This window comes from Arachis duranensis, chromosome 2 (assembly GCF_000817695.3).
Source record: "Arachis duranensis cultivar V14167 chromosome 2, aradu.V14167.gnm2.J7QH, whole genome shotgun sequence".
In the NCBI taxonomy this organism is placed as follows: domain Eukaryota; kingdom Viridiplantae; phylum Streptophyta; class Magnoliopsida; order Fabales; family Fabaceae; genus Arachis; species Arachis duranensis.
Window position 1 is genome coordinate 71,607,313 of NC_029773.3, and position 14,093 is coordinate 71,621,405.

General features: G+C 38.7%; 1 protein-coding gene across 1 annotated transcript in view; it reads left to right on the plus strand.

Annotated features, from left to right (window-relative positions):
- Nucleotides 1-11,202: 11,202 nt before the first annotated feature.
- Nucleotides 11,203-14,093, plus strand: part of LOC107474850 (alcohol dehydrogenase 2-like) — a 15,779-nt gene continuing 12,888 nt past the window's right edge. Inside the window, exons 1-3 of the mRNA XM_016094493.3 lie at nucleotides 11,203-11,410; nucleotides 11,514-11,650; nucleotides 13,530-13,576. Coding sequence (XP_015949979.1) covers nucleotides 11,245-11,410; nucleotides 11,514-11,650; nucleotides 13,530-13,576 — 350 coding nt within the window. The 5' untranslated portion in view covers nucleotides 11,203-11,244. The remainder of the gene's footprint in view (nucleotides 11,411-11,513; nucleotides 11,651-13,529; nucleotides 13,577-14,093) is intronic.

The window sequence follows — 14,093 nt, forward strand, 5'->3', positions numbered from 1 at the left end:
TATAAGTTTTAGAGTAGTCAGCGTCGATTTGAGTTTCGATCATTTTGTCGATCGAATGGGGTTAAATCGAATAAGGGATTCGATTTGAGAAATCGAGTAAAGCCTTCGAAGAGCTGGTTGAATAGAAGTGGGAAGGTTAGTGGCTTTCATTACGCAAGAAAAACATGGGGAATATCTACAATCACGCAGCGGGAACAGTTAGCAAGAGTGATTGTATTTCAAATTCATAATTTCTTATTTAATTGTAATTAATTTTAATTTAATTAACCGTTATGTAAGATAGCCTATAAATATTGTGAAGTAGTGTTAGGGAATAAGGGTTGGAACTTTTACTCAGAAAAACACTCTAAACATTCTCACATCCCAGCGAATTCCTGAGATTGCAATCGAGTTACACTTTCTGATCTGTAGGGTTCCTTCCACCTTCTTCTTTCAATTTAGTTTTTTCTGTAAACTTAACCATTCAATTAATTTTATTCACGAAGTGTTCTTTATGTTCCTCATCTAATTTATCTTTCTGCGTTTTTATTCCTTCTGTTACAGTTCTTTGATTTAATTGAAGGTATTGTTATTGCTTTTTTCTTTTAATCTTCATGCAAACCTGTCTATTTATTTAGTTTTCAAAACTTTAATTTCCTAACCGCATTTTATCAATACATTTGTTTAATCGAAGACGCTTTGATGCACTTTTAAAAAATTGGTACTCGCACAGAGGAATAGGTTTCGCTCCCAGATCACTAGATATCAAATTACCATCGATTTGCTAAAAATCGTTAGACACTTTTCTAGCATTTTAAAAAAATTAGAGAGTATTTTGTTGTTAACAAAAATAGATGTTATTTTTGAGTGTTTTGATAATGCGAGAGTAAAATTAGTAGTTAACTTAAAATTTGTTGAAACTAATTAAAATGTTTAATTAAAAATTTATTAAAGATTGATTTAGGATATTACTTAGTATTAATTAATCCACACTTTTTTAATTTATATTATGATATTATTTAAAAGTGATCAATGTGTAAATAATAATAATAATAATAATAAACGTAAGATTAGTTTATATGATAAATTTGTAGTTTAAAAACTTATTAATTGAACCATAAGTATAAAAAAGTTTATGTGGACAATCCCGGCTTTACAAAGCGATCGTTAAGACATAAGAGCCAACAATTTAACTTAGTTCATTCGTTAGATTCTTGTTCGTGGTTTCATGCATCTACAAGTTGGTTATGCTCAAGATTTCACTTATGATATAATTTAATCATCTTATTATCTCAATCCAAAAATTTACCATTGGGTAAATATTAAAATAGTCATTGATTTTAGAAAACACTAACAAAAATATCTTTATTTTGTATAACAACAAAAATATTCTTAAATATTATAAAACTTGGCAAAAACAAACAACTAAAAAGAATATTATTCTTTTATTATTGACACAAAATTTTTATATTTAGCAAATCGCTAATGTATTTGATATAAAAATTTGTAGAAATATTTAAAAAATTATTTAAAAGTAGATTAAAAAAATGGACTAAAATTCAATCTTTAGATTTTTTTGTAATTTTAACAGTATTCTTGGTTATTGAAAAAAAAGAATTTAGATCCTCTAAAGTGAGAAAGTTGATAAAGTAATAAATTGAAGAATTAATTACTATTGATTTTGTAACTTTTATAAGATGTATGTTCTACTATCTTAATTTAAGAGTGATTAATTTTTCACTTTAGCATTTTACTAACTGTTCGGTTGTTGGTTTTCCGGACAAATCGGGCGATAATTGGAGGGAGTGAGAACGCCTCGACCACGGTCGTGCTAGAGTCGGGTTTGCCGAGTAGCCGAGCACTTGTTGTGGAAGGAGAGTGAGGGGGTGCCACCTGCAAAGACACTCCGACGCTCTAGTCAGCTAATGTGCAGGCGGAAAAATGGTTAGTGGGAGAGTGTGACGTACCTTGGGGGAAGGGCAGGTCCTTCCCCATTTATACTGTGTCAGAGGTGGGCCCTACAAGGATAGGCCCACCTTCCTCGAAGCTTCCTTATAGCTGCAGTAGAGAGCTGTCAGGGACGCGTGTCCAGGTCGAGTGGTGAGCTGCATATGACCGACCGCTCGGGTCGGGTATTCAGTGGGTCGGGTCGACCCGTAAGTGGCCTGGGCCAGGCCGTTACAGTGCCCCCACGCGCCGTTAACCGACTGTATGGGTCGTTGGAGGCGAGTTCTCTGTTGTCGCGAGGTCGATCGTTCGTATGAGGGACGCGCCGCTCGCATGCGTGCCCGTTCGTAATTCGGGGCGTTCTTTTGTCGCCTCGTTTCTCGCGAGGGGCATTAAATGCTCATTAAGGGTCGAAAAAACCCATGCGTGCAAAGACTGTTCTGCCCCCAGGCCTTTCGTGCTTCCACTGAAGCGGTTTTAAACAGTTTTACGTTTTGTTCTTCTTCTGCTTGCTTTTCTGATCATATTGCCTATTCCTTCGTCCTACGATCTCATCACTTAGAAGTTCTTTTCATTGCTCCAGTGTGCTTCGTCCTTATTTGAATTTTCTCGATTCATCCAGGTAACTACTTCTTTCCTTTCGCTTTAATGGTTGTTTGCATGTTTGTTATGATCATTTTTCCTGTGCTTGCTCTTTTCTTGTTGTTCATGGACGCATTTTCATGGATGCACTTTCTTTTTGTTGACTGTGGTGTGTCATGGGGGGTTTGTGTCTTTGTTCTGGTCTCGGTTTTGTTTGGTCCCCCTTGTGGTCACGGCACGTGGGGTTTCTTTGGGTTTTTCCTGGATTCCGACCTCGCGGACTAACCGCGCGGTGCCCCCGCTGTAGGTATGCCTCGTGTCGTTAGCCGAGCTTCTAGCTCCGCCGCGGGTTATGACCCGTATGCGTGGGTGGTTTCCGACCTCAGGAACTCTCCCAATCAGATGGGTGAGGAGGAGCTTACGGAATTTCGCCAGGCCGAATATCTCTGTGGGGGTACCGACGAGGAGGCGAACTATGATGTTTATGTCCCCGCCCCTCACGAGCGGCTTTATGAGATTAATTTCAATGCCCCCCGGGTTGCCGATTGGATCTGGTTTTACAAGGCCATGTTCACTCAGGTTGGGGTCCGCATCCCCTTTTCCCCCTTTCAGATGAGCCTCCTAAACCGAATTTCGGTGGCACCATCTCAATTACATCCGAACAGCTGGGCATCCATCCGCTGCTTCGAGATGGTGTGCGAGTACTTAGAGCTACCGATCTCTGTCGACCTCTTCCTCTTTTTCTTTAATCTAACTAACCCTTCGAATGAGGGGAAACACAAGAAAGGGTTCATGTCCTTCCGGTCTGCCCAGGGCCGGAGGATCTTTGGTTTGTTCGAGGACTCCTACCACGGGTTCAAGGACAAGTATTTTAAGGTCCACCCAGTCAAGGGTCGTCACCCTTTTTGGTTGTCTTTGGAAAAGGAGCGCCTCATCCCGACGTATTGGAGTTTCTGGGTGGGGTCTAATCCTTTTATCAAGGTTACTTATAAAGGGATGTCGACTGTGGATCGGCGGATAGCCGACATTTTGTGGGCGGTTCTTGGGAGAAACAATGTGAATCCCCATCTCCTCATGGGTAACCGGGAGGCCGCCCGAGATTATATCCGTGAGTTTCTCTTGTCATGTAGTCGCTTGTTTAAATTTTCCATTGCTGCTTCCATTAACTTGTTCATTTTTCAATTTGTTCTGTAGTGGGGCTTTCTGCCGAAGTGACCGGCATGGATAACTTGTATCAAACCTTTCTTCAGGATGACGAGGGTGAGGAGACTGGAGGACAGCAGGCGACGGTTCCTCCAGAAGTGCCTCCTCCCGATGTCGACGCGTCCGCAAAAGCCGCCACCCCGACTTCCGCAACCCCGATTCCTCCAGAAATTCCTATTCCTGGGCACTCGTCTTCCTCTCGTCGGGAGGAGGAGGAAGAGCTGTCCGTCATCCCCATTCCCAAGAGACAGAGGTCCCAGTCTAGTCCCGAGGGGTTTTGACTGTCATGGAAAGGAATTTTGACGCTGGGACGTTCATAGACGCCCAGCTGCTTCCGGGCACAGAGGATCATTTCCATGGCACCGACCTCTCGGGGCAGGCTCGGTGGATGTACCGCACCCTCCTTCGTGGCGCGGCCATAGCCCAAAAGGCTGAGTTTGAACTTTCTGGTATGGCCTCGCTTCGTCGGAAGCTTGAATCTGCCGTTGATGCCAACAACAAGTACAAAAACCAAGTTAAAACGCTTTAGGATCAGTTGGTTGAAGCGGGGAATAAGCTTGATGCTGCCGAGAAAAAGACTGCTTCGGCAGAGGAGAAATTGAAGACTGCCGACGCCTCTGTATCTCGTCTAACGGAGCAGGAGATGACCTTGAAGAGCCAATTGAGTGCCGCGCAAAGTCGGGTGTCCGCTCTAGAGAAAGAGCGAGACGAAGCGGCGGCGTCCGCCAAGGCTGCTCGGGAGGAGGCTGAGTTGTTCAAGCGGAAGCACAAGGAGGTTAAGGAGCTGGGCAAGAATGCAATTTTTGTGACTGAAGATGCCCTCAAGGCTCAAGTGAAGATTGTTTCTCCGGACTTCGACGTGTCGGCAATTGGTATTTTCAAGACCATCAAGGATGGGAAGATTGTTGATATGCCGAAGAAATAGTGTTTGTAATATCGAATTTTTTTTTGTTGAACCATTGTTCTACGACTTTTGGTGCCCGTTAGTGGGTTTATGGGATCGTTTGCCCGTACGTTTAATTCTTGTTTTACTTTGCTGTTGATTTACTTTGCGTTTCCGTTTACTCGCGTTGGCCGTTTATGGCGTGCGTTCTTGTTATGGTCGTTTATCGTGTTTTTGACCTGAGGGGCTCCCGGGGTGATCAGTCTCGAGGCCGCGTATCCTTGCTTTCATAGTGGTCGCTCAAAAAGTTAGAAATAATGAGATAACATAGGCAAATATAGCATGTGGCAATTGGGCAGGTTCAATCATTGTAACAAAGACATTGAAGTGCTATTACAAAATAAATGGCTTAGGAATAAAACCTTCTTAAGTTATATGCATTCCATGTCCTCGGGACTTCCTTGCCGTTGAGTCTTTCTAGCTTGTATGCTCCTCTCCCGATTACCTCTTTGATTCGGTATGGTCCTTCCCAGTTCGCTGCTAGTTTGCCTTCTCCCGGGGCGGATGGGCCGATGTCATTACGCCTCAAGACGAGGTCGTTTTCCTCGAACTTTCTTTTGAGCGCTTTGGCATTGTAGCGTAAGGCCATTCTTTGTTTTAGCGCCGCTTCAGCTAGATGGGCCATTTCCCTGGTTTCTTCTATCAGGTCTTTCTCGACAGTTTCCTCTACTCCCTTCAGGAGTAATCGTGGTCTCGGCTCCCCGATCTCTACGGGTATCACTGCGTCTGACCCGTAGGTTAGTCGAAAGGGTGTCTCTTTAGTGGAGGATTGCTCGGTTGTTCGGTAGGACCAGAGGACCGAGGCTAGCTCGTCGGCCCAAGCGCCTTTCTTGTTATTCAGCCGCTTCTTGAGCCCTAGCAGTATGATCTTATTTGCGGACTCGACCTGCCCGTTTGTCTGTGGGTGTTCCACCGAGGAGAATTTCTGCTTTATGCCCAGGCCGGTGAGGAATTCTATGAACTTTTTATCGGTGAATTGTGTCCCATTGTCCGAGATGACGACTTCTGGGATACCAAATCGTGTTATGACTTGTCTCCACATGAATTTCCTGCAATTGGAGGAGGATATGCTGGCCAGTGGTTCGGCCTCTATCCATTTTGTGTAGTAGTCGATAGCGACTATGAGGTACTTGACTTGCCCCGGGCCGACGGGAAAAGGTCCTAAGAGGTCGACTCCCCATTGCGAGAACGGTCGAGAGGACGTTAGCAAGCTGAGCTCAGAGGCTGGTGCACGATGGAAGTTGGCGTTTTCTTGGCACTTGACACACTTCTTAACGAATTCCTTGGACTACTGGACGTGCTTCCGCCTTGACGGCTAAATGATGCGAGATGATTTTTGGGTCTATGCCTGGCATGTCGGCTGGCGTCCAGGCAAACAAGTCCCTATTGGCTCTTATCATTTCGACCAAGGGCTCCTTCAACTCATGCGGGAGGTTGTTGTTAACGAACGTGAATCTTTCCTCTTCCTCGCCGATCCTGAACTTCTCCAGATCCCCTTCTGGTTCCGGTCTGGGTTTGTCGTCTACTCTGGCATCTAGGTCGGCTAGGAACACACCGGACGCCTCCTTGGACTTCTTTCTTAGGGAGAGGCTGGCATTGTCACAAGCGACCGCCGTCTCAAGGTCTCCTCTTATGGATCCTATAGATCCGTCATCGGTAACGAACTTCATGACTAGCAGCTTTGTGTTGATTATGGCCTCGAAATCATTGATAGTCTTCCTTCCCAGAATAATATTATAGGCGGTGGAGTCTCGGAGGATCACGAACTCGGCCATCACCGATCTCCTGCCCTGGGATTGTCCTACTGAGATTCGCAGGGATATTATTCCGTCTGGTTTGATGAAATGGTCGCCCAATCCGATGACCCCATGTTGGTGAGTCGTCAGATCGGCATCCCTTAATCCCAGTGCGTCGAATACGTTGCGGAACATGATGTTCGAGTCCGCTCTCGTGTCAACAAGGATACGTTTGACGAGACCGGTCCCCACTCGGGCCGTTATGACCATGGGTGGATTTTCCGGGGCGTCGTCAAACCATTGGTCTTCTGGGCCGAAAGAAATGAATGGAGGCTTTTTAGAGTTTCGCGTCGACGAGGAGGAGATCGACAATATCTTTGCGTCTTTCTTGTGTGCGGATCTGGATCTTGGTGCGGCGTTTTTGGCCGTCACTACGTTTATCACAGTGAGGCCGTGATCTCCGCCTTCTGGCTCTTGTCGCCGCTTTGCCGAACGGGTTTTGCCTTCTTCGTCTTGGTCGCGGTAGCGCCTCCTTGGCTCCCTGATTAGGTGGGAGAACGCTGCTAGTTTACCTTCCCTTATCGCTTGTTCCAGCGCATCTTTTAGGTCAAAACAATCCTGCGTTAGGTGGCCGTAACCTTTGTGGTAATCGCAATAAAGGTTTTTGTTCCCTCCAGTGCGGTCCTTGAGTGGTCGGGGCTTCGGCAGGATTCCTTTCTCGGCTATTTGTTGGTAAACTTCCACGATGGGAAGAGTGAGTGGAGTGTAGTTGGTGAATTTCCCGACTCGGGGGAATGTCCTTGGTGCCTTGCTTGGCGCCTCTTCCCTGGTTCGTTCCTTTGGCCTTTCCCCGTTGTCCTGTTGCCGGGTTTGATTGTAGCTGGACTGCCGTTTGTTGGCAGCCACAACTCGGCTGACTTCCTCGTCATTTATGTACTCTTTGGCTACCGTCTGGATCTCATGCATTGTCCAAACCGGTTTCGTGGTAAGATGTTTTCGGAAGTTCTCGTTGAGGAGGCCGTTCGTCAGGCAAAGACTGGCCACCGAATCGGTTAGGCCATCGATTTCCAAGCATTCATCGTTGAACCGGTCTAGGTACCTCCTGGTCGGTTCTCCTTGTCTCTGGGTTACCCCTAGAAGGTTGATCGGGTGCTTTGCCTTCGCTATCCGTGTTGTAAATTGGGCCAGGAATGCGCGGCTGATGTCCGAGAAACTGTAGATGGATCCCTGCGGGAGGCCGTTAAACCACCTGATCGCGGGTCCCGCTAAGGTTACCGGGAAGGCACGGCATCTTACCTCGTCCCCCACTCCCTCCAGATTCATCCTGGCCTCAAAGGCCGTGAGGTGTTCTAGAGGGTCTTGAGTTCCGTCGTACCTCATGTCCGTTGGTTTGTCGAAGTGTTTCGGCAACCGGACTTCGAGGATAGATCGGTGGAATGGGAAGGCACGGCATCTTACCTCGTCCCCCACTCCCTCCAGGTTCATCCTAGCCTCAAAGGCCGTGAGGTGTTCTAGAGGGTCTTGAGTTCCGTCGTACCTCATGTCCGTTGGTTTGTCGAAGTGTTTCGGCAACCGGACCTCGAGGATAGATCGGTGGAATGGGGTGACGCCCATTATCACAGGTTGTCGTGTTCTCTCGGATCTCCTCTCCCCGTCTTCGCGACCTCTTGCCGCTCGGCGGGTTAGCCTGTCCCGGGAGTAGATGATCGTGTCATTTCGTCTTCTCGGGATAGGAGACTCCTCCCGCGTGCTCTCCGCTTCCGTTCGGGATGCGGATGTACGCCGCGGGCGGCTTCGGTGAGAGTCTTCCTCCTCGCTTTCGGGAGACGGGGTGTAGCTGGGATCGGTAGCTCGTTCGTCCCGCTCCCGGTCAGCCAACTGTCGCTCCAAGTTCTGGACCCTGTGGCGTAGCTCCTGCATTATTATGGCGCTGTCGCCGCCTGTTCCCCCGAAGGGTCGTGCTCTCGTGTGCTGTTCTGTGTGTTGTCGGGGGGACCTCCGCCGCCCCCTTAGCGAGGCGACGGAGGCTGCCCCCTCCGCTCCGGCTGCTCGGGCTTGGTCTCCGGGACCCAGCGCGACTTCCATTTAGGCGGTCCCCACAGCCGGCGCCAATGTTCGGTTGTTGGTTTTCCGGACAAATCGGGCGATAATTGGAGGGAGTGAGAACGCCTCGACCACGGTCGTGCTAGAGTCAGGTTTGCCGAGTAGCCGAGCACTTGTTGTGGAAGGAGAGTGAGGGGGTGCCACCTGCAAAGACACTCCGACGCTCTAGTCAGCTAATGTGCAGGCGGGAAAATGGTTAGGTGGGAAAGTGTGACGTACCTTGGGGGAAGGGCAGGTCCTTCCCCATTTATACTGTGTCAGAGGTGGGCCCTACAAGGACAGGCCCACCTTCCTCGAAGCTTCCTTATAGCTGCAGTGGAGAGCTGTCAGGGACGCGTGTCCGGGTCGAGTGGTGAGCTGCATATGACCGACCGCTCGGGTCGGGTATTCAGTGGGTCGGGTCGACCCGTAAGTAGCCTGAGCCAGGCCGTTACACTAACTTCCTTCCTTTAGAAAATCTTTGATAAAAAAAATACAAAAAATTCTAATTTGCATAAAATTATTAAATTTTAAAAATAAAAATGTTTTATTCTTTATTATGTTTGCAAAAAAATGATATAAAAATCTTCTCTAAAACATTTTTAAAAATATATATTTAATATTGTGTAATTTTGTTATATTTTAAAATAGTTTAAAAATATTTTTGTTATTAACAAAAATAAAAAATATTTTTATCAATAATATTTTTAAAAATTAAAAACAGTTTTAACCGTTTATCTTTTAAATTTATTATTTATTCCTAAGTCAGAAATTGGAATTGGTCAACGAACAGGTATCATCTAAATATGGTGATTTGCTTTTTGAGATGTGTTAGTTGTGAACTTGTGAATTGTGATGTATTTTTTTGTTTTTATAGTATCTTTCGGTTCGACAGGTCAATAATTAATCCGTCGCGAATTTAAACTTTATTTAAAAATTTATTGTTGATTAATAAATTACTACATATATAAATTAAAATAAAATTAAATTCTTGATTTATTTAAACAATTAAATAAACTAATTATTCGACTAACTCAGATTTGTTCCTCACGTATTGTCGTATTTATTATGCGACCCCTCTCTGGCGATCTTCATTAGCTGTCAACATGGGTCTTCTGTCTTCATGCAACCCCTAGCCTGTCCGTGAGGCAATATTAGCATGCAAAATTTATAGCGCAGCTGAACTTAAATGAAATCCATATTATCATCATTATTCAATCTTGTCTTTTTTCTAAAGGATTTAAATATAGTGAGTTTTATGGTGTCTTTGTTATGGTGTCTAAATTGTCTAACTTTTTTTTTAAAGTAAAAAATAAAATATTTAAAATAAAAAACAAATTATATAAAATTTATTAAATATAATTTATTTACTTCTTTTAGTAACTTAGGTACAAATGTTAGACACCATAGCATTCACCTTAATTTATAAACCTACCACACATCCAATTCTGACTAGCTACTATAACTATAACTATATGATATGCCGTACCAAGTTAATTAGTGCCCCTTCCTTGTGAGTTACTTATTATCATACTCCCAAAACTTGAATTTGTTCTTCAACGTCTGCATATGCTAATTAAACAGTGAGGGTGATATCAATTATTCTCTCTTTATGATGATGTGATTATTTTAGGTTCCTATTAATATAACAACTAAGTTCTTGTTGTAAGAATTTTTATTGTGTATGATATAGAGAATAATATTATCTATTTATACTAAATTGATTATAAAATTTAAAATAGTTAAAATAATTAAATTTTTTAAATGATTTTATTAGAAAAGGATAAATATAACAAATTTATAAAAAATATGATATGATAAAGATAAAAAATATAATTCAGTAAATTCATGTATACTTGTAAGGTCAAACATATATTATATATCACAAATTATTTGAAAATTAAGTAAAAACAATATACAAATTGATTAAAATATATTGGTGGACATTTTTTTTTTGGTTCTAAAATAGTACATAAAACGAAGAAAGAGTACTAAGAAGGATTATAAGAGAGTCCCTTCTAAGAATTTTACAAAGCTTATCCTAAGGTTTAAAGAAATGTGTCATGAATTTTTAGAAATCAAATCATGATGAACACACCGGCCTAGTATGAAGTATCCCTTAAAAGTTATTAATTAAGAAAGTGTCTAGATTAGCTGTTTCACAAATAACATTCCGGGAACTGCATTTTCAAACTAAAATAAATAATACATTTCCAGAAATTATATTTTTGATAATATATATTATATTCGGAAATTACTTATCTGTTTAGTGTTACAAGTGGTTTGAAATTGTTTTTAATAAGGATAAATAATAATAAGATATGTTTGTTTATTATATATATTTTTGGGAACAGAATTTTAATTTTTAAAGTAACCTCAATATATATCGGTAGAAGAATAATAATGAGCTATTTGATACGATACATAATAAATGAGGAATATAATAGTAATTTTACATCTTAGTTTTTATGAGAATAAAATTTAACATATATTTTAGACAAAAATTACATTTGAAAATAAATCCTAAAAGTCAAATTTTGAAACTTCAACCAAACATGAAAATAATATATTTTCATAAAAAAATTAATAATGAATTAAAATTTCTTAAATCCAACTTACACTTAAAAGTTTCTTTATGATGTTGTGTTTTACGCTTTTCCCTTTTCTTTGGTTAGGTGGTTATATATAAATATAGGTAAGGAGAAGAAGAGAAAAGGAAGCATATGATCAGCTAAGTAGGCACCTTTAATTTTAAATAGCTTGTAAAAGAAAATGCATAGTCTTCAGAAGCAACGAAGTTTATTATTTCAGTACCTGCGTTCATCATCAAACAGCAACAATATTATTCATAATTCAAAAATGATTCTTTCATCTTCTTCTTCTTTATTATTAGCCTCTAACTTTTCTTCCACTGCAGGCAAGGTCATTCCTTGCAAAGGTATGATAAAAAATAATTTTTTTTTCTGAAACTTATTATTATTATTGTTGCCCTTCATTATAACAAAATATTTTTTTCTCTATATATATGAATGAATATGCAGCTGCAGTTGCATGGGAAGCAGGGAAGCCATTGGTGATTGAAGATGTGGAGGTTGCTCCACCACAAGCCAAAGAAGTAAGGATTAACATCAAATATTCATCACTTTGCCACACTGATTTATATTTCTGGGAATCTAAGGTTAGTATTTAATTTCTAGAACATTCAATTCATATATGCTAAGCTTTCTTTAAATCTTCATGAAACTAGTAGTCTAATCCACCCAAAAGTAATTTGATTCATACCGTCAATACTTGTTTTTTTTTTCCTCTGACATATGCTAAATATTTGGTTGTTAATATATTTCGGATTTTTGTTTCAAATAAATAAAATAATTGTAAAAGTTATGAATTTAGAGGCACTCATAAAAAATTACATTTTTTTATTATTTATTTTGTAAGATAAATAACAAAAAATTTAAGTTTGCATGTATTTAGTTCGTTACGAGATAATTAATAAGATTATATATTTTTTTTAAATAATATCTCGTTGATAGTACAAATAAAATATATTTATAATTATATTATTTAAACTGCTAATAGAATAATATGGTATTTTACAATATGGTTTGGATTAATTTAAATTGTTTAATTTAAATCAACATGAATTCATAAAATAGTAATCAAATTTAAAATGTAGATTGAATTCACGCAATCAATCATAACCATTCGTAGAAATTAACAAAATTTAAAATGAAATAAATTATGTAGTTGAAAATTAACTTCCTCAAATAATGCATTGCAGCTTGATAGTCACACATTGCAATTTTTCCGCTTACTACTAGCACGCGTAACTCATGTCTATTGAAACCTCTTCTAAAAAATAGTTTAAATTTGTGAAAAAAAAATCCGTACAAATTATAATAATTTAATTGAATAAAATTAAAAAATAAATTTAGATTAATATAATAAAACTTATAATTTCCTTTAAATAAAATTAGATTAGATTGTAAATAAAAATTAAACATAATTCAAATTATGCTGAAAAATATAATTTTATCTCGTTGACAATATAAATAAAATAGTTATGTATCTCATGAACAAATAAACTATGCATAAAATATTTTGTTATTTCATTGGAAATTCAAACGAAATATTTATAACCATCTTGTTTTTTTATGTCAGTGAGATAAATAAATAAGTAATAAATAAAAAATATATAATTTTTTATTAGTGTGTCTATATCTGTAAATATTATATTTATTTTATTTATTTAAATAAAAAATTCATATATATTCCCTAACAATATGCATCTTTTTATAGACTTTCAGTCAAAAGAGATTTATGCATAGATAATTATAGATAATTAGATATATATGTAATTTTAACATCTCAACTTTAATTTAGTAATTAGTACGGTCACCTGAAATATAATGCTAATCGCAAGTTTAATTTCTCTAACATAGATCTAACTTGTCAATGTATTTGTTTGGGTGTTATTATTTTAATAAAAAAAATCTTTTTTAATAGAAAAAATCTTTTTTTATTTTTTAGTGTATTTGACAAATTTCGAGTAGTAAAGTAAAAGTACTAGAAAAATCAAAAAAATATCTTTTTTAAAAAATTATAATTTACATTTTTTTAAAAAATATTTTTTTCTTAAAAAAATATTTTTCATGTAATAAATGAATAAAAAAGTACTTTTATATTATTATATCCAAACATAATTAATAAATAAAAAGATTTTTTATGAAATATCCAAACATAAAATTACTTTAACTTTTCTATAAAATCTTTTAAAAAAAAAATAACTCAAAAAAAAATCTTTTCTAAAAAATTCAACCAAAAAATCAAAAAAAAATTTTTTCTAAAAAACTCAACCAAACAATCTCTATATTTTGCCTAAAACGCTTTCTGTCTTTTTCTACCGATTATGTTGCCTGCTCATTTATATATGTTTTAAATGCAATTATTGTCAAATAATAAATAAATGTTAACATTTTATTCTTCTCCCTTTTTTTTGGACGTGATTTCTAACGTACGTATAACTAACAATTTCTGCTGTGAATGAATGTGATCAGAGCGTACCACCAATATTTCCACGCATATTAGGACACGAAGCATCTGGGTAAGTTGTAATCAATTTGATGGCTCCTGGTGCCATTAATGCTTCCCCACCATGAATACATATTGAATTAGAAAAAAAAAGGTCATTTAAAAATATAAAAAAATAGTGATGATAAATCATTTGAAATAAAATATTTCTAATTTATAATTTTATAAATAATGTAAGTTTAAATCTTATAACTAATTAACCCAAATTACTTACATAAATGATATTATTATATTTTTTTTCTCAAACTTATTACCAGTTTACCACTCAAAGAAAATAAAGGAAACTTTCCGATACTCATTCAATTATTCAGAAATCAGAACATTTGTTGATTCATAAAACACCCAACTGTGATACATTTGCTTAACTTTATATAGACAAAATCTGTAAATAAAATAATAAAGACAATAAGATATCTTTTTAGTGGTAAAATCTAACTAAACTAGTATTTAGAATTTGTTAAATAAAAAAAAATAGTCAAATTTGCACTACTAAATCCGCAGATTTTGGTGGGACAGGCGGGTAGCTCCTC